Source organism: Knufia obscura, assembly GCF_036327395.1.
Source record: "Knufia obscura strain CCFEE 5817 isolate CBS 148926 chromosome Unknown scaffold_10, whole genome shotgun sequence".
In the NCBI taxonomy this organism is placed as follows: domain Eukaryota; kingdom Fungi; phylum Ascomycota; class Eurotiomycetes; order Chaetothyriales; family Trichomeriaceae; genus Knufia; species Knufia obscura.
The window spans coordinates 842753-866503 of NW_027042696.1; the positions used below are offsets into that span (position 1 = coordinate 842753).

General features: G+C 51.2%; 12 protein-coding genes across 12 annotated transcripts; 9 read left to right on the plus strand and 3 right to left on the minus strand.

Moving 5' to 3' along the window:
• Positions 1-1626: 1626 nt before the first annotated feature.
• PMZ80_008137 (uncharacterized protein) lies at positions 1627-2033 on the plus strand (the record flags this gene model as incomplete). The annotated part of the gene is made up of 3 exons (XM_064876538.1): positions 1627-1669; positions 1719-1778; positions 1834-2033. The coding sequence occupies 3 exons, from the start codon at positions 1627-1629 to the stop codon at positions 2031-2033; spliced, it is 303 nt and encodes a 100-aa protein (XP_064727845.1).
• An 851-nt stretch (positions 2034-2884) lies between these two features.
• Positions 2885-4279, plus strand: PMZ80_008138 (uncharacterized protein; the record flags this gene model as incomplete). The annotated part of the gene is made up of 3 exons (XM_064876539.1): positions 2885-2950; positions 3013-3161; positions 3211-4279. 3 exons carry the CDS (start codon positions 2885-2887, stop codon positions 4277-4279), a joined length of 1284 nt encoding a protein of 427 aa, XP_064727846.1.
• Positions 4280-5127: 848 nt separating this feature from the next.
• Positions 5128-5812, plus strand: DID2 (Vacuolar-sorting protein SNF7; the record flags this gene model as incomplete). The annotated part of the gene is made up of 2 exons (XM_064876540.1): positions 5128-5163; positions 5234-5812. 2 exons carry the CDS (start codon positions 5128-5130, stop codon positions 5810-5812), a joined length of 615 nt encoding a protein of 204 aa, XP_064727847.1.
• A 395-nt stretch (positions 5813-6207) lies between these two features.
• Positions 6208-7234, plus strand: PMZ80_008140 (uncharacterized protein; the record flags this gene model as incomplete). The annotated part of the gene is made up of 3 exons (XM_064876541.1): positions 6208-6299; positions 6344-6401; positions 6455-7234. 3 exons carry the CDS (start codon positions 6208-6210, stop codon positions 7232-7234), a joined length of 930 nt encoding a protein of 309 aa, XP_064727848.1.
• A 403-nt stretch (positions 7235-7637) lies between these two features.
• On the plus strand, positions 7638-8956 carry PMZ80_008141 (uncharacterized protein; the record flags this gene model as incomplete). The annotated part of the gene is made up of 2 exons (XM_064876542.1): positions 7638-7759; positions 7807-8956. The coding sequence occupies 2 exons, from the start codon at positions 7638-7640 to the stop codon at positions 8954-8956; spliced, it is 1272 nt and encodes a 423-aa protein (XP_064727849.1).
• Positions 8957-9672: 716 nt separating this feature from the next.
• PMZ80_008142 (uncharacterized protein) lies at positions 9673-12027 on the plus strand (the record flags this gene model as incomplete). The annotated part of the gene is made up of 1 exon (XM_064876543.1): positions 9673-12027. The coding sequence occupies one exon, from the start codon at positions 9673-9675 to the stop codon at positions 12025-12027; it is 2355 nt and encodes a 784-aa protein (XP_064727850.1).
• Positions 12028-12066: 39 nt separating this feature from the next.
• PMZ80_008143 (uncharacterized protein) lies at positions 12067-12426 on the plus strand (the record flags this gene model as incomplete). The annotated part of the gene is made up of 1 exon (XM_064876544.1): positions 12067-12426. One exon carries the CDS (start codon positions 12067-12069, stop codon positions 12424-12426), a length of 360 nt encoding a protein of 119 aa, XP_064727851.1.
• A 20-nt stretch (positions 12427-12446) lies between these two features.
• PMZ80_008144 (uncharacterized protein) lies at positions 12447-13859 on the plus strand (the record flags this gene model as incomplete). The annotated part of the gene is made up of 3 exons (XM_064876545.1): positions 12447-13083; positions 13135-13257; positions 13306-13859. The coding sequence occupies 3 exons, from the start codon at positions 12447-12449 to the stop codon at positions 13857-13859; spliced, it is 1314 nt and encodes a 437-aa protein (XP_064727852.1).
• A 1278-nt stretch (positions 13860-15137) lies between these two features.
• Positions 15138-16550, minus strand: PMZ80_008145 (uncharacterized protein; the record flags this gene model as incomplete). Its single annotated transcript, XM_064876546.1, has 1 exon — positions 15138-16550. The coding sequence occupies one exon, from the start codon at positions 16548-16550 to the stop codon at positions 15138-15140; it is 1413 nt and encodes a 470-aa protein (XP_064727853.1).
• Positions 16551-18344: 1794 nt separating this feature from the next.
• Positions 18345-19893, minus strand: PMZ80_008146 (uncharacterized protein; the record flags this gene model as incomplete). The annotated part of the gene is made up of 2 exons (XM_064876547.1): positions 18345-19801; positions 19854-19893. 2 exons carry the CDS (start codon positions 19891-19893, stop codon positions 18345-18347), a joined length of 1497 nt encoding a protein of 498 aa, XP_064727854.1.
• Positions 19894-20927: 1034 nt separating this feature from the next.
• Positions 20928-22676, minus strand: TYR1 (prephenate dehydrogenase (NADP(+)); the record flags this gene model as incomplete). Its single annotated transcript, XM_064876548.1, has 5 exons — positions 20928-21077; positions 21124-21255; positions 21308-22165; positions 22212-22272; positions 22597-22676. 5 exons carry the CDS (start codon positions 22674-22676, stop codon positions 20928-20930), a joined length of 1281 nt encoding a protein of 426 aa, XP_064727855.1.
• A 410-nt stretch (positions 22677-23086) lies between these two features.
• Positions 23087-23675, plus strand: RPS14B (ribosomal 40S subunit protein S14B; the record flags this gene model as incomplete). The annotated part of the gene is made up of 3 exons (XM_064876549.1): positions 23087-23229; positions 23314-23474; positions 23524-23675. The coding sequence occupies 3 exons, from the start codon at positions 23087-23089 to the stop codon at positions 23673-23675; spliced, it is 456 nt and encodes a 151-aa protein (XP_064727856.1).
• Positions 23676-23751: the final 76 nt, after the last annotated feature.

Below are 23751 nucleotides of genomic sequence, written 5' to 3' on the forward strand. Positions count from 1 at the left end.
ATGCGAAGTGATGGATGACAGCTACCTCACCGCTTGGACCCATCACCTGTCCACTTGTACGAGTATAGAAATCAAGATCGAATTTCTGGTAGGCACCAGGTATCGGATGTATTTGACATATTAGGGGTTTGGCATTCATTTGCCTCAAAATGGAAATTCTAGACGAATTCATGCCGGGATAAGGGTGACTGGGGAGGTATGGGACAGGTTACACGACAGCTGAGCCAGACAGGTGGGATCAGAACCTAGATGTCGATAATTTCCATCACACAATGAAGATCTCGTGCAACATCCGCCGATTAGTGGTGGTACCTATCAATTTTCCGCGCGGGTTGGTCGCACCAGCCATTGTCCATGGGAGCAACTTTTGAGATGACACTGCATGCCGCAAAAGAAGCAAGTGTCTTGGGCATCTCGGTCTGCAATGATCTCTGTACGATACCACAGTAGAGAACCTGGAAGTCTTACAGGCTAGGGGCAGCTTCGGAGATGAAAGAACACGTGCTTCACCAGCCTTCCTCTTTTGCTTCAATCTCACATCAACAGAATTTTCCGCTGATGCTAGAGACGATTATCGTAGATTATTGTCGCTTCCTCTGTTCTGGACGGATCCGCTCGCCAAGGTTCTCTAGCTTAACTGCCGTTGCTACTGCAGTCGCGTGGAGTTCTTTCTTTCTTACACTCGACTCTGTTCGTTGTCTGCTCCTTCTCTTCATCTGGCTTCCTTGTCCCTAGGCTTAAGCTCAGAGTGCAGCTAGCTGCCCAAAGCCGAAGCGCCCAATCGTTCGGAACAGACTCAACCGTCTATGGCCCGAGCTGCAGCAGAACTTTCATGTATATGGCGTATGGCTTTTATGCGACTTCGTCGCTACCCACTTGTCAGGATTTGAGAATTTATCTCCTTCTACGGTACGTCGCTTGTCAGTCACAGTCATGTGTGGCATGCACTCCGTTAACCCCACTTTCAGCAAGAGATATCCAATGCTTGTCTGGATTTGCTTGTGACTTTGATAGTCGCCGGCTGATTTGCCATACGCCATCGTGCAGTTCTTCAACAATCTACGCTTTCGGGAGCGCCATGGGACTACCCGCTGATGTGTTGGCAGTCAAGCATCGATTGCAATGTGAATTCTCCCCAGGAGATCAAACCGATGAAGAAGTTTCTACTCATCAGTTGGCTAACACATGCTGTCCTGTCCTTTTCGTCGCCTTACATTCTGACCAGGTGCTATCTTGTGCTACATCAACACCAGGTATATAGCTACGAACCGAGGATGACTTTGCCGACGGCTCTGCATTCCACGTCACAAATATGATGCCCCAAGCCGACTCGGATCAGACGCAGTTGACTTTGTGATAGACAGCGGGTATCCGAATCTGGGTTTGAAGACATCAAATCTTCAGCAAGTCAATTGACAACCATATCAACAGTCTCTACGGCACTTACTATTTTGCAAAGTCGAGGGGTGGGAAAGGTATATAACGGCGGTAGCATCTGCTTCTGTTCTCGATCTCGATCAGCAAAAGTCCCACGACAAAATTACGCAACCAACAACGTCAGAACCGTCCATCCGAAGCAAAGAACTACAGAGATCTGTTACTCACAGCACCTCGCATTCAGAAACAATGGCCACCAAAACACACAAGACCTGGCAAGAAGAGCTCGCAGGTAGGCTATGATTTAGTCTATGCAACGCACCGTAGCTAATCAATCACAGCCGAATGTCGAAGACTACGACTGCCAACGCCGGTCTACAACATCGTCTCGGACCGCAGAGGTGGGTTCTCGTTGAGCGAACGGCACCGCAAGCTCCTGCTAATACACATACGCAGGTGGACGAACTGCGTGGTCGGCTACAGTCACTGTCCGTGACAAGAATCTTGCAGCGAGATACTGGTACGACGGTCAATTCCTCAACAACGCCAAAGAGGATGCTGCCGAAGTAGCGTGTACGCAAATACGCAATCCGTCAATCACACAGCAACCAACACAGTACAATCAGTTCAGCGCCGGACAGGGACGTTTCCGATGAGCAGTTCCAGCTACAGGTGTTCATCGTGCTAATAGGAGAGGATGTATCATGATTGAGTCGTCTATCAACAGGAATGCCTCTGCCCAGCGCAGGCAAAACGGATGTACGAGCATAGCGCTGGCGTCTGGCATGGGTGCGTGGCGCCGTTTCTCTGGGTCGAGGTTGGGTACTTCCGTGACTGAAGGCGTTCATTTATTGGCGGGCTTGGTCAAGTGTAGTTCGCCATTCTTCAAGATGGTCTTTCCGACCTAGTATTGCAGTACAATAAAGTAAGGTAGTTTTCTTCCTGACCCCATCTTCGTTCGCTCCTTCCTACAAAGCAGATTATTCAAACTTCCCCGAATCTGTCCAGCGATTGTGAGCAGGCTATTCCTTCATTGCCCAACAATCGTATCAATAATACGATACATCAATTAAGCTTATTTCCGAATCTCATGCGGTGCAACGGGAGCACCCTAGATCGTGGCACAGAAACAGGGTGAGGCCCTAGAACACCTGGTCAAATGACAAGGCCGGAAATGTTCCGATCCACGCGCAAGTACGTACTTCCATCATATGCACGACCAGTCCAGTTCGAAAGTATCTTCACCTACATTCTACGCCGAGGGATACATCATACTTCAGACCCCTTCAGGCCTTGCATCCTCCTGCCTCTGCGGTTCGGCAAGCTGCAGTAGTCACTTTGATGACTTGCAGCAACTCAAATACTTACTTGCATTTCCGTTGTTTCGCCTAAGCTCTCATGCTTTACTTGCAAGGTGCCCATGAGAATTCCCTGTTCTTCCACCGCTAGATTGCAGCGCTCGCCAGGCATTGGACGGCGCCTACACACGACTGCTCCAGCGAGAAGTATGTCTGGATCCCTCGGTACAGGCAAATCAGCGGCCCTGACGTTCGATCTCAAGGCTCGATGTTCGGTGGGTGCGCATTCCTCTTCCTCGTACTCATTTCGCTTCCCACTGACACCGGTCAATGGCAGACGAGTAAAGCTCGCGCATCGACTTTACAGCTCCCTCATGGACCGGTCGAGCTTCCAATCTTCATGCCTGTGGCTACGCAGGCCTCCCTGAAAGGCTTGACGCCCGAGCAACTGGAGGATACCACCTGTCGATTATGCTTGAACAATACGTGAGGAATTCAGATCCGAAGCAAGAGATGGAAGTTGACAAATGTACAGCTATCATCTAGGCTTGAAGCCAGGTCAGGAAGTGCTCGATGCCATAGGCGGTGCTCACAAGCTACAAGGATGGAACCACAACATCCTGACAGATAGTGGTGGGTTGGTACTCCTCATCAACTCCTGCAACACTCCTGACTTCTTTCGCAGCTTTCAGATGGTCTCTCTGTTGAAGCTGGCTAAGATCACCGAAGAAGGTGTACGATTTCTCTCACCACATGATGGGTCTCCTATGCTTCTTACGCCTGAGCACTCGATCTCCTTGCAGAACAGCATTGGTAGCGACGTTCTGATGCAGCTGGACGATGTTATACAGACTACTTCACCGGATGCCGCTCGAATGCGAGAGGCAATGTATCGATCAATTAGATGGCTGGATCGATGCATAGCAGCTCACAAGAAGCCCGACACGCAGAATCTGTTCTGTATCATACAAGGAGGCCTGGATCTCGATATGAGACGAGAGTGCTGCATAGAAATGGTGAAGAGAGATACGCCAGGCATTGCAGTGGGCGGGCTATCAGGCGGGGAAGCAAAAGCAGATTTCTGCAAGGTTGTCGATACATGTACCGGCCTGTTGCCAGAGTTGAAGCCACGCTACGTGATGGGCATTGGATATCCAGAGGATATTGTTGTCGCGGTGGCATTGGGTGCAGACATGTTCGATTGTGTTTGGCCTACACGGACAGCACGATTCGGAAATGCCATTACCAAAGGCGGTGTACTGAATCTCAAGCATGCAAGGTATGCTGAGGATTTTGGACCCGTGGAGGAAGGATGTAAGTGTACGATATGTCGGCCGAGGGGTGAGAATGGGGGACTTGGTGTCAGCAGAGCCTACATTCACCATTTGGCAGCGAAGGAGACGGTGGGCGCTCACTTGCTGACTATGCACAATGTGCATTGGATGCTGGATCTGATGAGGAGGGTGAGAGATGCGATCCGTGAAGATCGCTATCCTGATTTTGCTCGACAGTTTTTCAAGGATTATTTTCCGGACAAAGGGGCGCCTCAGTGGGCTGTGGATGCGATGAAAGGAGTGAACATTGATCTGGTCGGTGGCAATTGAGACGCGAACGGCGCTACAAGCCATGTCAGGGTCGAGGATCATTGACATGCGTTTACGGCCAGTGGTCCTATGAACATTGATGGATGCCCGTGTATCACTTCTTCTCTCAAGGAGATCTGGATCCCCAGCAGTAGCAGATGTGGCGATGCAGATCTTCACTCCCATCACGTTGAGCTCAAAGAATCAATAACGCATGGATCAGTCACAGTAGTATAAGTTGAAGCGGGTAATATCAGAAACCATATTTGGGACACGCGCTCAATGATGTCGGGCAGCGACCATGATGGCGTCGCAAACTAGATCTCTGCCCCTGGGACCAGAAGATCATCCACTTCCAAGAACGTTGAATGCAGTGGTAGACCTAGGCCCACAACAGATTCAACATATCACTCGTACCTGCTTACTAGTATTTGAATTCCCATCGTCGTGCTCGTGTACGTAGGATGCCTGATATGTGAGGCATGAGGTAATCGCCTGAGGCAGCTAAGTTAGAGTGATACCTGCCGCTGCGTCATTTGGCTCTGACTGCCAGTGTGGTTTGGCCGGCCGCGCCGATAACCACATCTCACAACTCACACCTCACTTCTCGGCTTCCTTCTTCTGGACCTGCGACAACGTAACTGATCACTGTTTCAACCTCACAAAACTTTTGTACACTGAAAAGGGCCCCGATCTTATCAGAATACGATCAGACTCCGGTGCCAGCGAGACCTACCACTTGAATCGAATCAACACCACTACCGCGACTACCAACAGCGAGCAACTCGAAAGCCTTCCGCCGCTAGGGAGTTCCTCTGAACATCACTGCTACACTGCTCCGCGAACCAGAACACAAAACAACCGCCACAATGTCCGGCCTTGAGAAGGCTCTCTTCAACCTCAAGGTAAACACCCCCACCCCGTCAGCCTGCCCAGGTAGGACCACCCCCCGATCCCCACTAACGCTTTATCCAGTTCACCTCGAAACAACTCAACCGCCAAGCCGCAAAAGCCGACAAAGACGCCCGAACCGAACAAGCAAAACTCAAGAAAGCCCTCACCCAGACCCCTCCCCAACCCCAGATCGCACGCCTCTATGCCACAAACAGCGTCCGCAACCAACAACAGCGCATCCAACTCCTCACTCTCGCCGCCCGAATCGATGCCGTAGCCGCACGGGTCCAGACCGCCATTACGATGCGGACTGTAACGGGATCAATGGCGCAGACGGTGCGGGGCATGGACGTCGCGTTGAAGAGCATGGATCTCGAGAAGATTGGGACTGTGATGGAGAAGTTCGAGCAGCAGTTTGAGGATCTGGATGTTGTTTCGGGGTATTATGAGAGTGTTGGGTCGGGGGTGGAATCGCAGCAGGTTGGGGTGCAGGGGCATAGCGAGGTTGATGCTTTGATGGGGAGGGTGGCGGATGAGGCGGGTGTTGAGTTGACGCAGGATTTGGAGGGGAGTAAGGCGCCGGTTGAGAATTTGCCGAGTAATGAGCAGGAGAGGGAGGCGGGGTTGGGGGATCGGTTGAGGGCGTTGAGGGCGGCATGATCCCAAAGGTCTAGCAGAATCCTAGGTATCTTCGGTATGTCTTCGAATGGAGCCGGGCACGAGCAGATATGAGCACGAAGAAAACGAAGCCAACAACGAAGGATGCGGAGTATGATGCTTTATGTGAGGTTTGTGGACTGACCTGGCGCTTTGGTATGGTAGCGTATCTTTTGAGTGTTTGGCTTTTGCTATTTTGAGAAGTTTCGTACAATGGAGGAGGATGGTACTTGTTCCTTCACTGCAATGCGCCTTCCTCCTCTTCCGAATGAAAACTGTCTGGGCTTTGTTGTCTCCTGCATCTCTTTCAACCACTAACATTCATCGACCGAAATTCTTTCCAAGTTAGCATCACTTGTCAATCTGCTCAAGTCATCAGTTTCCTCGTTGCCTCCGATATGGCTTCGACCGAGCCTCAGAAGAGAGCAGCATCGGCTACAGACACTTCACTGAACGAACCGCCTGTGAAGAGAAGACCTGAAGCAAGCGAGTATGCATCTTACCTTTTGTACAGTTTCCGTGCTAACTCCTCAGGTATGCCCTATCCGAGATTATCACCATCATCGTTGGACCAGATCACAAAAGATTTGCCGTACACAAAGGCATTCTTTGTGCAGAAAGTGATTTCTCACCGGATGTCTTCAGAGCGGAATGAGAGAAGCAGAAAGCAAAGAGGTGGAATTACTGGAAGATCGACCAGAAGCATTTGGGTTCATCCTCAACTACCTCTACGATAAAGCTTTCAGAACAAGGACTCTCCCGAATCACTGTGTCACATTCGACAACTTGATCCACGCCTGGATGCTTGCCGACCGTCTCCTCATGGAAAATGGCCAGAATGCGATCATGGACGTGATACAAGCGACCATCATGAAAGCTTCCGACGAGAAAAGGCTGGTACGACGAGGCCTTAGGGTCCTCCAGGTGCTCGAAACTAAGCCAGCTCGGACATCGTCGCTCCACCGCTTCCTGGTCGATCGCTTTGCATGGGATATGAAGAACACGCAGACACATCTTACAACAGGGCCGACACCAAGGTTGATTCAAGAGACAGAAGAGTTCTTCGAAGGTGGAGGAGGAATAGTGGTTGATGTCTTCAATGCCTTCACGCTTTGTATGGGCAGTTCATCTGCAACCAGTGATCCTGCTTTCGGTCGCGGCTGTACGTATCATGAGCACAAGGATGGTAGTGAGAGAGCATGCTGGAGACACAGTACTACACCTTCGACACCGAAACCTGCACCTAAGCCTGCAGGGAGCGGCGGCGGCGGCGGGTTGTTCGGCACCACACCTCAGAACAAACCTACTACCAATCTGTTCGGTCACAGCAATACTGCCAGCACTAGTTCTGGCTTCAGCTTCGGTCAGACAAACACTAATACTTCCACAAGTGGCGCTGGTGGGCTATTTGGAAGTAGTAGATGAAGCGGTGGAAGGCGAGATGTGACCGATTGCGAAGCGAGCTGGGCAGCATAAATAATGGCGCTGATAAAAGGGCGATGGGCAATGAGGACTATAGTGTTGGATAATGGCTAGAAGTTCGGTGTGGAAATGCCCACCGTGGCCTGTAACAGTTCCTTCATCAATTGAGGTTTCTCGTGAAGGCAAGAGCTGCAGCTCGATTGAAAGCAAGAGCGCGTCCTTGTCTTTTACCCATTTGACCCGCAAACACCTTCTTCGCAATTCATTACACCTTCACCATTAAACCTGACGACTCAAACCGATTCAAAACCTCAACCACAATTTCCTGCGATCCCTTGTGAAGTCTCTTGTTCTTCTTTACGTCTTATCGCCTTTGCAGCAGCTTCTTCTCCATATTTCAGTCATCATGTCAGACTACGAGTACGAACTCAACAACACGGAAATCAACAATGACGCAGCAAGACAAGCTGAAGACGAACGTAAAAATGCCTGTCATTCTGTGCTGGCAACTAAGATTACCGCTTCACAGTGAGTTTCAGAGCAGCACTGATTTCGTTGCGTAGCTGACAATCAAGCTTCATTCTCTCAGATATGGTCACCGTCTTGGTTGGGCCCGAAGCGAAGAAGTTCCACCTGCACCGAGACCTTCTCATGGCGCATAGCAGCTACTTCAGAGACTGCCTCAAGCACCGAACGCAGGACGACGAAGATTGTGAGTGGTGCTTCGAAGAGGACAATGCTCAGGCTTTTGGTATCGTCGCCGCGTGGCTGTACGAAAAGTATGTTCCGGTGCCCAAGCACGACGACAAGGATGGACTTGTGGTACTGGTACGTGCATATCGGCTCGCGGCGCGCTTCGATATCGAAGCCTGCCAGAATACCATTATGGATGCCATCCGAAAATACCTGTCGGCACCACGGGGTGCAAATGAGTCAGCATACAAGGTCATTGGTGCGGATGTGATGATGGTTGTCGACAGCCTTGGACTTCCCGAAGACTCCCCTCTCCGGACCTTCTTCATCAAAGGCTTTATCTGGGAGATGAACTGGATGGCTCAAGAACACATGAAAGAGCGGAACGAGTCATTTCTACCAGATCACGAAAGGATGTGGACTCAAGGTGGGCCTCTTGTTATCGACATAATGAGGCAGCTGTACAGTCAACGTATTTCAGGGTGGGGCGACCCTATCTATCCTGCGGACCTCGAAGGCTGTGAGTTTCATACGCACGAGAGAGGTTCAACATGTGCGAACGACCTTGACATTGGGATAAGGCAGGTGCAACGCCAGGTCAGCGACCGCGAGACAGAACCTGCTGAGAAGAGCACGCATTGTCAGATCGAAGCCGTTGAGGAGACCTTCGAAAGCAAATGCAACTTCGCCGTCTGGGAAGAGGACAACACACCAAGCGCTGATGACCTCAGATATGTTGAGCGAAACAGTAGCTGGCTTACTGACCTGAAGCAAGAGCCAAGTACTGCCAAAGGTAAACTTCACAATAACAGAGACATCTCCTCGTGCAAGGGAGGCTCATGCCCAGACTCATCCTGCAAATACTCAGCGAACTATGTTTCGAAGTCGACCTCGCACGAGCCCTCTGGTCTGTCGTTTGGCGAATACGAAAATCGCAACGGCGACGCGTGTGGCGCCAGCTCGAGGCGAACTCACAGAGATGGTGCCAACGCGTGGGACACTTGGCCAGTCGCAGAATTCTCCGGGTGGTAGTGAGCAGCAGTGGCTATCATTTCCGATATGCAGCAGTGCACTACAATGTCAGCGCTGCCCTATACATGTTGATGGGGGTAACGTAGGAAGTCAAATGTGCTGAAAGGCTGAGATGCGACAAGATCGAGCGATGGGCTGTCGACCTGAAGAGGTTTAGCTGACAGCAGGGTAGCACCGTATGTAGCGATCTTTCCAGTTTCCGGTCAAGGATCAGTTCATTACGGTTAATCCTGGTTTTTTGGGATCAAAAAACGGTCATTTGCTGTACGTGCCTACCAAACGTGATCGTCTTTTGTTGTTTCATTTGTACCGTAGCGTATTTGCCCGCCCTGGCAACGTGTACTGTGTGCACCTTCCTGGCGGTCATCTGCTGCCTGTTGCGCACTCCTCGCGTCCTCGCATCCTCGCACCACTCGCATGGCCGCACAGTTTCTTCTCGCGCGACAGACCCCCTGGGAACATTGTCCAATCACCATCACTTTCTCATGGAGGTTCGCAAGGTTCACTCGTTGTTTGCCTTACACCACTGTGGACCATCCTCATTGCAACTTGCCCGTTCCACAACATATATGAGCTTGCTTTTCCTAACACCCGAACCTCTCGCCCTTTCCTCCATCGTTCTTGCTCTTATCTGTTTCGTTACCTAACACTGTGATTCGATGATTTCAATTGAGGTTCGGTAGACATACTGCTGACACTGCCAGTGTCGCCTAACCATGGATTCGGCTCCATCTCCCAGCCCGTCTGACGACTATGTTATGGTTGACCAGAGCAATGCTTCCAATCTAGCCATCCGGACACGTATCCGATCAGAGGACACCGAGCAATATATTGACGATGAATCCAGCGACAGCGACCTCGGTATCCGAAGCCTGGGCTCAGGTTCGCCGTCGCCGTCCGTTGCCGAGGGCGACGACGAAAACGACGATGCCGACACCGATGATGTCTCTATGAGCTCGAGTGATGATGACGATCCGATCGACAACCCTGATACTGTTTCACAATACGCGATCTCAGGTCCAGCTGATGGTCCTCATACTATCAAACCTTTGCAATGCCGACAGAGCTCTTGTCAGGAACCATTTACGACAAATGTAAACGTCCGCTCCACCGGACCAGGCTACATCTATCAACGAAGCCCGAATGATGCCTTCCCCGGCGCAGGAGCCCTTGTGCCGCCTCCTAACACTGCCTCGCAGCATACAGTTATTGACCTTGACTCAACGGGCCACCAAGTCCCTACAAAAGACGTCGCTCCTATATGTGGTAGTGCTAGTCCGAAGCCGTGTGACCACACCACCGTCGACCGAGATATCATGGACCTCTTTGTCGAAAATGCTCTAAACACCCGGCTTGAGCAAGAGTATGGGAGCTCCGGACCACGAGAACTGCATTTACGCCAGCAGATGATGGCTCGCCTTCGTAGTCTTCCGGTCGACCATCCAGTCATCAAAGAAGCAATGAAACTTACACGATGGGGTTGCTTCCTTTTCCAGCATCAGTATGACCTGGCAGAGGAGCGGAAGCGTATCTATAACGATGTCTTCACCGACATCGAACGCGCTGCTCTCTGGTTGCTGATTGTGTGCGACATGGAGCATTTACGCCCTACTTGCTTGTTTGCGGACCTCACTACTCCAGGTGGCTTGAGATTCCTCAGCAAACTTGATTCGTACTCGTTTGAGAAGGGTTCAAAGTTAGCTCTAGAGATTCAAAGGGCCTCTTCGGTGGCCATTGACCAGGAGGAAGTACCCACTTTCCTGCCTTTGGATCAGCTCCAGGCGCACACCCGTGTAGAGACATCTCAGCAAGCAGAATGCATCGCAACCAGTGTTGCGAACAAAAGCATCTTCAAACAAAACTTGTCTGATCTAATCAAGACCCTACAACCTGCTGTCCAGACACGACGTCAGCACGGTGAGCGAATTTCTTCACACCTGAAACGAGAGGCGCCAGCAGAGAATGCGGATACTGCTTCGCCACCTGCGAAGAAGCAAACCATTCCTGGCGCATATCCGGTCAACAGCAACGTACCGTCATCAAGCCCCCGTCTACCTGTTCGCAACTCACAGAAGATGCCGGCAAGCGAACCATTTACGTTGCAGGAGACGCTAAAAAGCTCACTCCCTCTTGCCTGCTTTGTGTGTGCTGAAGGCAAGCGCAGCCCAGCATTTGCCTCCGTTGATCTTTTGAGGCGGCATCTTGAGGCCACGCACACTGTTTGCGGTGACCGACGTGGCTGCGGTCTTTTCGGTACGCTATGCATAAAGGCTGATGAGCTTGAACGAGTTGTCAGAGTTCTTGCACTGATTGTTAAAGTCAGAATTGCACAGAAGAAGTTTGGCGTACGCTTGTATAGTAGGACGGCAGACTTCACACCGGGTACTGAGGAACAATCTCCGGCTCACGCCGATCCGTTCGCTTGTTTCCTCTGTGTTCTTAGTCCTCAGGACAACTTCCTTGCCAATACTGCGGATGAGCTCAGGGAACATCTCTACAGCGAACACTGTCGGATGTCGTCTTGCTCTGGCGGCCAGTTCGCATGCCCGAAGTGTGAGGATCTCTTCCCGTCGCAGCTCCGTTTGCGACTCCACTTTTTCAATTGCAGTAGGCCGATGCATGGAGGGCCGCTGAGCATGGCATGGGCCTACCTGGGTCATATCGAAGCAGCAGAAAGAGACCAATACCCGACGTTGGCTGAAACAAAGCAAGGGACAGAAACAATCGCTACCAAGGATCCACTGACCACAGGTAGTTTGAGCTTACAAGACCATCTTCGAAACTCAGAGATTCTCAAGAGGCATGAGCAAGCGAATGCTGTCGCGTATGACGAGAGTGCCAAGGTGCAAACACCGTCAGCTGGTCCAAAGCCAGAAAGTACCACAGGAAATTATGATCACTTGCCTGATGAGATCAAAGCTTCACCAGACAAGCTGCAAGACTGGCAAGACCAGCTCATGCTTCTGGAGCAGCAAAACAGAAAGCGACTCATGACGCAACGCCAAAAGCAGAAAATGTCGGAAAAGGAAGTGCATCTTGGGCCAGAAACAGCAACGGCTTCGATCGCATAGATGAATGCCATGCAGCAGCCCCAACTAGGCATGGCACAGATGGCACAGATCAATGCGCAGATCATAGCTCGAGCGAACCCCATGGGCATGTCACCCGCCCGGAAGCCCGAGCTCGGACAAGGCATGACAAATCCAGTCAATATGCAAGATGATCCAAACATAGCTGTGCGGCAGCCTGTGCAGCCGTGGCAGCCCAGCCAATACGTGGATTCTGATACTGGAGAAAACCAACATGTCTCACAAAAGCAGCAGCAAATCCAACAGCAACGACAAATGATGGCTCAGCAGCAAGTCATACGAATGCTCAAGAGCAACAGATACTCCAACAGCAGCAGCAATATCAACGACAACAACAAAACATGGCTGAGCAGCAAGAAGCTGGACAGGAGTCGGATCTGAGTAGGCGTCGGCAATTCGCTATGAAGTTGTCAGACTTTCAAATGCCACCGCCTTGTCAATACCAGACTAAAGAACATATGCCTGCATCAAGAGATGAACAGGACAAGCAGGCCAAAGCAGAGTACCAGCAGAACATTACCCCTGCGTCTTTCCTTGAGCCGAAGTCAGTGATAAAGTCAAAGCGAGCCACTGTTCGTTCACAGACGCCACACGGACTCGCATCACCGACAGAAATTGAAGATCAACGGTGGTCGTATGAGCAACAAGACAAGATGTCCCAACCGAGCTCTGCAAGTCCGGTCGCACAGGACAACACGAGCCAATCGAGCTCTGCGAGCCTGGTTCCACAGGACAACGACAACCAGGGTTCGGCTGTACTCATGAATTCTTTGACCGGTGAAGCACTACAAGACTATCAGAAACAGCTTTTCCTACTCGAGCAGCGGAGCAAGAATTACCACGGACAAGTCGAACAGGAACTCTCGAAATATGTGGAGGAAGAAAGCGCGACGAAATTTCGTTGTCGCATCAACCAGGACTGCACTGAGCTGTTTGAAGGACGCAACGACTGGAGAGATCATGTTATCAACGAGCATTTCGAATGGTATCGAGGCATTTCAGGAATCATTGCACATATCAAAACGTCGCGACCTGTGAGCGAGGTGGTCCAGACATCAAGCGAAAAGACACCTTGTTAAGACGATGTAGGAGGTTTTCCGAATGAAGAGAGCACCGATACTGTGGAAACGACGCTACCAATTCGGACAGCGCACGTAAGACCAGGCATAGAGCGTGACGAGGCTCGAGAAGCGCAAGTTCCATCACCCACCTGTGAGTTGCAGCTGTGGCACCTTAGTCATTAGCCTCCTAATAGCTCAGGTCATGCCAACGCCGTTGTTGAACTGATGAAGCCGAACCAACCAATCAACAAGTCATCGACATCACTTCCTTTAGAAGGGCCTACGAGTTTAGGGCTGTTTCATTCCAACCCTGACCGAAAAGCGTCTGAACCAGAATCGCCACCAGCGATGTGTGATGGCAGAACAACAATACAGCAGGATTACGACCAGCAAACGCAACAGCTGCAGCAGGACCATCCGTGGCGAACGAAAGAACTGCAGCAGGAGAACAAGACACGAACCATAATCCTTCAACTTGAAGCAGCAGAGCTAACCGGTGCCTGCACCAAGGACCTCTCACTTAAGCTCAGTGAGCAAAAAGCTCAGTTGCGACACATACGCCTCCAACTGCTGGACTACCTGAAAGACAGTCCCCATGTCCTGTGGCGAGCCAAAATACTCGAGCAACTAGACAGAGACACACAGGGCTCACCCATAGCAGACCAGTCAGAAGCAGGACTCGGAAGCCAGAAACCTGCACGGCCAGTCCGCACACAAGGCCCAACATCACCCACAACGCGTCCTACAGTATAGCACGACAAGAACGGCGTCCCATGGTGTACCTTCGTATACCACTCAGACAACCCCGATCCTCAGATTTGGCCATACACGATGGAATTAACCATAAGATGTGACGTTGACTCTATCGACACTAGCACGCTGGACCCAGGATGGAAGGCCACGCATCGCGTCTTTTCACCGTGTGATATGGTGGGTGAGCAGGTTGAATTTCAGCATCTTGGATGGGCGCTTGCTTACCTTAACGAGTTTCTACAGGGTGAGGAGGAATTGATCGGGGCTGCTGTTGATGTTTACCAGGAGCTCAAACATCAGGGGAAGTTCGAGAGGGGGCTGATGTTTTGGATGGATGCGGAGTGATCGGGAAATCGGTCATGTTGTGGGATGGCGGATGCCGGTAATGGCACAAAAGGAGATCTAATAGAGCGATGGGCATTGGGAGAAAGCTGGCTGCGCGGCCTTCGTCGGATACGTAGCATAGCAGAGCTGAGGGAGCATGAAACATATACTGCTATGAATAGCGATGTGTTTCATAATTGGCAAACACCGTGCACACAGTTGTTAAATGGTGCCGGGTCAGGCTTCAGCTTTGGAACTCCGACAAATGACCCGTTCTGTGCCTGTATCTAGAGTCGTCATCGACTGTGGTGGTCAGGAATACGAGAGCTATCGGTACAAGGCAAGTTAGAAAGAGACGATGGCGTCCTTACGAGGTTTGATTGAGTCTCCCAAGTGCGAAGCGGCTGTTGCAGGTGAGAAGGAGCGACTGCCTAGGCACTGTGTGGAAGGACTGGCCGTACGGGCTGAAGGGTATATTCATGGTACTGGACAGGAAGGAGCGGCTATTCGGTTGCTTAGGGAGGAGCCGCTGTGTTCGTTGGTGAGGAAGGAACAGCTGAACACTCGGTGGGCTGTGCGATGGATTCGTTGCTAGCAGATAGAGGCGGGCCGATAGGTGAGCGAGGTGAGGTGAGGGCTATAGCTGGCAACCAACATCATAGGTGTGGATATGGCGTCGAAGAAGATCTTGGGTCAACGACGCAATCGTAGTGGTGCTCACTGCTGATCAGAGATGAAGCTGTACCGAGTCACGGTATGGGCAGTTTATGATGTGAGCGGCATTGCTGAAAACAGTGATTCTGTTAGTATTGGTAGTGAGCAGCATTTTCGCGATTATATGGTTCTGGACAAGTAATCGTATGATAGTGCATAGACACATTTGAGACGGGCAAGAATCTGACAGGGCTTCGGCCCCCTTTCGTCCGTAAATGCACTTGGCCTCAAATTCGTTCTTCACACCTTCGCATTGTCAATATGGACACCACTACTAGCATCCATCGTCTTCTCGTTTTCGTGAGCCTCACCACGCAGTGTAGACTGCGATGTACGCGACATGCCCCGCTGTGTCGGCATCGCAATCTTGCTTGCGCGGCGGAAAGTGCCCGCATCGACACTGCTCGCTCGTCGGACATTGTCCTCTTCCGCCTCGATATACTTTGCCGGTCTCTTCGAGGACGTAACGTCCTTATCCCTGAATACGAGCAGTGGCGGGCTCTCCCTGTAGTATGCGTCCAGGTCCTCGAGAGTGCGCCCAGCGGTCTCTGGGTAGAAGAAGTAGACTATTGGTACGAATGCTGCATTGAATACCACCCAGATGATGTAAAACTGCCATCCGAGAGATTGAATCCCTATTGGCGTGATTTCGACCACGATAAAGTTGCACATCCAATTCGTGGCTGTTCCGATGGCGGCACCCTTCGTCCGCATGGCGAGGGAATTGATCTCTGTGGGGTAGAGCCATGGAACACCTTGGAATCCAATTCCGAAGAAAATGTAATAAATGAAGAAAAAAGTGACACTTGCACTCCCGAGTGCCTTCGCCTTTTGCACTCCAATATCTGGCTGCTGGTTGAGGCCGAGAAGGATAGTGATCATGAGATAACAGAAGCACTGACCGGCTGCAGCGTACATTAGCATCTTCCTACGCCCGGTTCGCTCAATATTTGGTATAGCGATGAGCGAGAACAGGAGGTAAGAGACACTGTTGCAGGCTGCTAGCAGTCTCGCGAGCTCTTCCGTAAGGCCAACAGATTGGATCAACACAGTGGGTAAATAATATGACGTGACATTTATGCCTGCAAACTGCTGCATAAACTGCGTGCCAGCGCCAAGAATCAATCGTCTTATGGTACTTGTACCTGCCTTGCCACCAGTTTTGCCTCGAAGAAGTTCAGACCATTTTGGAGAGTTTTGGCGCTCGTACTGGACTGTGAAGACGATTTCCTTGTGCTGGGCGAGAATGTACGAATCGTTGGGATCCTTATCTTCGAGATCTGCCAATATGGAGAAAGCTTCGTCTTCGTATTCGTGTGCGATCAGCCATCTTGGCGATTCTGGTAGCCAAGGGACAGTGGCGTAGAGGATGATGATGAAAATGAGCTGAAATGCCAGAGGGAACCGCCATGAGACTGCACCTCCTGCGTAGGACATTCCGTAGGTGATCCAATTCGAGACGGAGAAGCCAGCGATGTTCATGATTAACTCAATGACGACCAGCTTACCTCGCCATGCGACTTGGGAGGTCTCTGTCTGCCATACGGGAGCTGTGGCTGTGTTCAACCCATTGCCAATGCCACCTATGATGCGGCCAGCGATCATTTGGGCAGTCGAGTAAGAGCTGATCTGAAGGATGGCTCCGACGGTCATGATGGTGGTGCCGAGGAGGACAGTCTTCTTGCGGCCGAATTTCTCTCCAAAGTAGCAAGCCGCTATTGCGCCAATGAAACAGCCAATATCATAGATGGCGGTGACCGTTCCTGGAGTGATTAGTCGATTTTTCATGCTACCGCTGTTATGTCTCACCGAGTAGTGATGTCTTGCTAGGACCACTAAGGTTGTGGACTTCGAGGAAGTCTTGCGTGACAATGACACCACCAAAGACACCTTGGTCGTAGCCTACTCAGACGTCAATACAGTTACTTACTTACATAGGTTTCATGGAAACCCACCAAAGAGTGTCATGTCAGTTGCACAAGCAACAGTTATCCAAAATGTCAACCATCCTCCTTTCAGTCCGAAATATGGCTGCTTCGGCCCAAGCTTGTTAAGGAGGCCCATAATGATATGTGTGTCTCAGGGTGATGGACTGGTTGATGACCTTGTTCGTGGCCTACAGCTTAGAGGCGGGCTTCGTGCTGTCTTATGTGTGAGATATGACTTCCATGCGAGCCACAATTTTCGACACCAAGGATGTAGTCCCAGCAACAGTACCTTGAACGTTCTGTTTTTCTGATGCACACGACGTCACTCTAGCGAGGTGAGATCCTGCCATGACCACTTGAGGATAGTTTGCATGCGACCGGCAAGGTAGTTCGACATTGTGAAGCTACAAGGCAAGGTGAGTGGATGAAGTATCAAGGTCGCGTGCATCTCGCAGCGGAGCCTAATCGACAATATCCGGCAAGATGGGGGTCGCTGATTCGGTCGGCCATGCTCGGGCAAGGGTTGATCGATGGTAAGTGCGACTACTACCCAATGAGCAATGTTGCTCTTGCTTATGGTAGGGAGAACAGCACAGATCCTTGCTCAATTCCTGCAGTTCTTTGCGGGGAAGAAGCAGCTTAAGCATCGCGGAAGGCGCTGCTAATCAAGCCCAAGATTGCTTTTCATGCTTCGAAAGGCCTATGACCTCATAGCTTTTATGTTTCAATTCGCTGCACTGCTCGGCGATCTGTATCAGATACGGATTTTGTCTTTCGTGACCACGTTTCGAGGTTAGCATGGTGGCAGTGATGAGATAGATGAACGCCGCTTGAAAAGAAATAACTCTCGTGTTGAAGATGCCCATGACTGATTCAACATTTACAAAGACTCCTACGGAGTATGCTTATTGTTGAAGGCTGTACGTTGAAATCGCACGATCTGGAGCAAGCGGGCCTTGGCGTGGAGTTGTGGGGGAAGAAGGAAATGAGCAACGATGATCCACGTTCACCTTCTCCCTTGGGCACTGGTGACTCGGGTCGGCTGTCAAACGCCGAAAAGAGTTATTATTGAGAAGGCGTTGTGGCATCGTCGGCAATCAGGAACAAGTCATTGGACCATTCCGATGCCTGACCTCCGTCTGAAGATTGAGGCAACTGTATCGATGTACTGTACCTATGCTGTGGAGCTTCTGCCCTTCTAGGTTGCTTCGACGCAACTTCTAGTGTAAGTTTAAGGTTCACCGAGACGACAGCGAGAATGTTGAGGTGATTTCTCCGATCCAGCGCCGACACCACTGGCAGGACCGATCCTAATGAACCACGCCTTTTCCAAGACAACACGAACGGGAACTGGAAAGTCCTGCTCTGTAACCAAGATATGTGCATTGTGATTTACAGCCCAAACATGTCTCGTAAGTACATTCTATCATCTAAACATCACAGATACAAAGAAAAACGAACTTAGTCAACAGCCCAAATACGCCGGACGCTCTTGCTTGCCTTTTCATTTACTGTCATCTCAATACCTCGAGCTAATCGTGTAGTTGTTCCTCCCACTGTTTCTCCGCTGTTGCTGCTGGTACTGCTGATGCTGATGATACTGCTGCTGTTGCTGATACGCATTCGCATCACTAGAGCCAAGTCGCTGATGCTTCGGCTCCCGAGGTAGCTGCATCTCATACCCACGACCCTGTCGTCCCATCTTCTCATCCTCGATGTCCTTCGGCTGGCCACTGCGGTACCACGCAAAAACTAGTACAGAGATGTAGATGAGGAAGACAATACCCGCGACAATGCCGTATGGCGCATACGCGCTCTCCTTCCGAGTCATCTGCCAGCCTAGGCCTCCATTAACGATGCCGAGGAGGATCATGCTTCGGCCGAGCCACCTGTGCATGACACCGAAGATGGTCCGTCCACCGGTTCTGTGGTAGTGGAGATGCTGGTAGAGACCCATTGCTGGCTGGAAGAGGACGAGCATTGCGACCACGATGAAACCGATGATCTGGTGGTAGCCGTCGAGCTCGCCGAAACGGTTGGCGAGTACGATGCCCATGGCCATGCCGATGATGAGGAGGATTGTGCTGAGCACTTGGAGAGGTGCGTGGATGTATCTGACTTTCTTGGTGGTGGGGAGGTACAACGTGAGTGCGAACATGGGGAACAGCGCCAGGAATAGCACTGACATGATGATGCCGTGGGCGTTGAGTAGGGTGGCTGTGTTATCACCGCCAGTCTGCGAAGAGGCGCTTGTGCCGGAGTTGCCGCTTGCGGTTGAATCTGATCCGGAACTGGCTAGTGGGTTCGACACGCCATTGGTGGCACTGGCTGTCTGTGATACTGTTGCAGATGCTGTTGCTGACGGGCCAGTCTCCGTGGCGGTCTGTGATGCGCCCGAGTCTGAGGCTGATGCTGATTCCGATGGCTCTGCAGCTTGCGCGACGAACGGGTTTGAGCTGCTTCCACCAGTACCAGAAGTCAGATCAAGAGAGAACGTGGTGTCCTCATTATGCTGCTGAATTGAGGCGGAGACATCATCTGTGTCCATTGCATCACCGCTTTTCGATGCATAGATCCAGCTACTTGCTGAGTCGGTGAATGACATCGATCCGCCACTCCAGCTGTCACAATTGTCGCATCGAACATTGGCGACCATGGCACCATCACCTGAAATGCCGGAGCCTTCCAGCAGAGTCACCTGGGCACTATCATCGTGCTGTGGCATAGAGTGGCCGGTTCCAAGTCGAGGTGAGAGAGTGACATTTGTGCTATCGGCGGAGTAGACGACGAACATGTTGGAGCCAGACATACGACTGCCCTGCCCGAAAGCAACCCATTGTGTACCGCTGGGGGCACTGATTTGGAAGAAAATGGGTCCCGATCCGGAAGAAGCTGTATCAGATGGGATGTTGACTGAGATTCCATGGCTGCCATCACTGCTGGTGTATGTCGCAACCTGTGCAGTGGCAGATGCTGCTAAAGCGAACGTTAGTAAGAATGCTCATCGTCACGACAGCAAGATACACACCCAACAAGGCAATGCCGGTGAGGTACGAGCTCAGACCCATAGTTATCTATCTTATCCCTCGTGGTTGACAAAGAGGAGAAAGAGCATTGACTGCTCACGACGACCTGAACGCCGTTAGTTGACACTTTCGAATGGCAGGGCGTCCTTAAATGAGCCCAGACGCGCCGTGTCAGCCAAATCCCAAAATCCACAAAATGTAGATTTATCGACCAATGAAAATGCCGGGGTACCTGACTACGGATCTCAGATAGGAGAGCGGGATTCCGGGGTAACGTGATTGGGCTAGATCAGCACCGATTAGGGCCTGAGAAAGGATATCGTGGCGTAGACGACTTGAAGCATAAATAGATCGGGCTGTTCAAGCACTGCATGCAGTGGCACAGTGGCTGCAGCTGGAAGGCCGTAAGGTCTGCGTCGGTAGCATGCATGTCGGACAAATCTTGCATTGATTCTGCGAGCTACAATGGCCTTATATGTGTGTTCTGTTCTTTGTTTGGGCTTCACCGAGCTCTGAGCCTGGCGTTCGCCAATGTTCGAGCTAGGGGGCATGCCAGCACCAAGCTTTTTGGAAGTCGGCCTGACTTCAGTACAACCAATTAGAATACTGGTGTTACGACGACTTTCATCACGACTTTCGAGGGCACAGCTCGCGTACGGGCACGACGCGTGATGGTCCTGTTGAAGGCTCAGGAACTGCCAGATCGGGTAGCTGAGGTATACACGCAAGCAGACCTTGTTAACGTCGTGCGTGTCGAATCCTCATCGTCCCGGCGAGAACGTATAATCATTCCGCTCGTGTACCATAACACTGAGAGGAGCGGGGCCAGGCTTTCCGGGCAGCACCACTCACTTTCTCTAGGTTTTGGGACACCAAGCAGTAGAATACGAAGCGCGAGTACGATACTAGGTTCGAAGCAAGAAGTCATCGGGAGTCTTGCTGTTGTACAAGCTCGTGACAGGCTAGCCAATCTGCGGAATAACTGGTGCGTCTCATGCCAAAACTGTCGAGACCTGGTGGTAACACGGTGTACAAAGGGTTCCCGTCCCGCCAAGCATGCTTATGCATTACAAGGTTTAAGTCTTGGTATTCTCCATGATGGTCTTGATCATCTCGTTGCCCATGCGCACGGCGTCCTCCAGACGTGGTGCAAAGTAGCGTTGGATGTTTTCGAAGCGGTCGCGGTAGGCATCGAAGGAACCGAAGGATACACAGTCCGACCATGCCTGCAACGTTAGCAACTGCATGCCAAGCACAATTACGTAGACCTACCCTCGCGGCAAATGTAAATTCCAGGTCGTCAGACCGGAATGAGTGGTCGTTGATAGCGGTATCAATCACTTCGGACAAGAGTGCTTCGTTCCGATAAAGGTATTCAGTGACACCTAACCAGATGCGGAACAACTGGAACGCGTCAGTCGGTCCCTACCGTGCCAAGAGCCGCAGGTCGACTTACAGGAGTTGAGCAAATCATGTGGCTGTACGGAACGATCCCCAGCTTCCACCAGCAGTCCACAATAGCTAGAATGCTGAGGTGGTTGTTTGGTCTCTTTTCCTTCGGACCTTTGGATAGCGAGAACTTGTCCAGCAGATCATCCCCAAGAAGCAGATCCTGAGATTTCGCATCCTTCGAGAAGACAGCAGCACCAGCTTGTCTGATGCGTTGCGCAAGCTCCTCGCGATGCCCTCCTAGCATGAGCTTGTACAGTTCTGTGACTGATTCTGCGTACTGCCGAATCTGACGTTTGGCAGCCGGGTTTAGGATTGCCAAGCCAGCATAAACATGCCACTTATTCGAGTAGATTCGGAGTGTAATGTTGATCTTCGCGTTCTCAATACCGCCGACGTAACGATCGATCTCCCAAGGGAACTGATTGTTAGCAGCCCAGGCTGTGCCCATACTCAAAAATGCCACATGTGTCACAGCTTGCGTGTCTGCTGTGATTCGATCATGCTCCTCGCCTGTTAGGTGGATAACTTTGGACTCGAGGCATGAGAGAATTTGCTCTACAGTGTCGGCACTCTTCTGAGAAGCACGATGCTTTATGATAACAAGCGGTTGTCCTTTGGGATCAACGCCTGGTCCATGTAGGGAGTGGCATGTCACGATCTCGACATCCGATGGCAGATGTTTCTCGAAGGCTGCGAGCTCTGGAGCTTTGCATGATGTCTGACCTCCTACAATGGCACCTACCTTGGTCGAAGGGCCATATTCGGCGACAACACTGTCGATCATTTCTGCTTCAACACTGTAGATGATCCAGTCACTGATCCGAGAGACGAGATGGCCATTGGGCAATACATTGACATTGTGCTGAGAATGTCAACCTTCGAGCAGCTTGGCATCGCGAGTCACGAACCTTGTCAGCAAACTCAGTGTTCAACTCTTCGTACCTAGCAGGGCGATCGCAAACGTTGACGCTGGGCAGCACTTGAGTCAGCAGGAAATATGGGGCGAACAGCTGGAGATCTGCAAGAAGAAGTCAGCACAAGTCTGCGGTAAACAAGACATGATAGAGTGGTGGGTGTGTTTCCTCAGACAAGAAAAAGTAAGGTAGCGAGATATTAACATCAGTGACTATCCAGTTGACAAGATGCTACATCAGAATGATGCAGCGAATGCCAACATAGATAATGCTCGAGCCAAATGCGCTCAAGTCATCCTGGGAAATTATGGTGTAAAGTGGAAGTTGCGACGTACCATAGAAGAACAAGGGCAAGGCAGCTTGAGGTCGCGTGGCTTACCTGTAACCAGCTGCGCTGAACCTTTTCGCATACATGCGACCCATAAGGCCCATGCCGATGATACCGACGCTTGCCTTCATCATGTGATGTGCAATGCTGGTTGACGGATTGCGGTCAACCTCTCTTGATCACCATGTGCAGAGCTTCGTAGTTACAAAGGAGAAAACACAGAAGCTCGATCCCTTCATCGCGATGTTTGCTTGACGAGAGCGACAGACGCGTTAAGCGAAATCAGTTGACTGCTCAAACACAGATCTTCGATTTGTGGCCATGACTGTTGTAAGTAAACGGAGTGATGAAGGGAAGCTGAAGAACGAAATTTGATAGCAGCTGCGAAGTCGCGCTAGCTTTGCGAAATCTTGGCAAACTAGACCAAATTTGGCAAGCTCGAACCGGCCAACCCACCATTATTTTTCGATCTTCACACGAGCACACTCGGTCCTGAAGCCATACCGCACCCTCTACACGACGACCACATCAAACCGTCAACATGCCTCCCAAGAAAGCCGCTGCCCGCCCAGCCCAGGAGAACGTTTCGCTTGGACCCCAGGTCCGAGAGGGCGAACTCGTCTTCGGCGTCGCACGAATCTTCGCATCCTTCAACGATACCTTCGTCCATGTCACCGATCTCTCGTAAGTATACACGATCGCGACCACAAGAGATGGATTAGCAAGATACAAAGCAAATGGTTCACAGGCTAACATGGGTGATTCCAGCGGCCGCGAAACCATCTGCCGAGTTACTGGAGGCATGAAAGTCAAGGCCGACCGTGACGAGTCCTCCCCATACGCTGCTATGTTGGCTGCTCAAGATGTTGCTGCTCGATGCAAGGAGTTGGGCATCACTGCTCTGCACATCAAGATCCGAGCTACTGGTGGTGAGTACAGGTCAACTCAAAATCTCGAGGCGCATACTAATATCTGTAGGTAACGGCACAAAGACCCCGGGTCCAGGTGCTCAGTCTGCTCTCCGAGCTCTTGCTCGATCTGGCATGAGAATTGGTCGAATTGAGGACGTCACACCCACACCATCCGACTCGACCCGAAGAAAGGGTGGTCGCCGTGGTCGTCGTCTATGAGCGCATCGCATTGCATGTCTTCGAGATATATGCTTGCATGTGTGGAGGGTCTTACTACAAAACACGCGAGGAACGG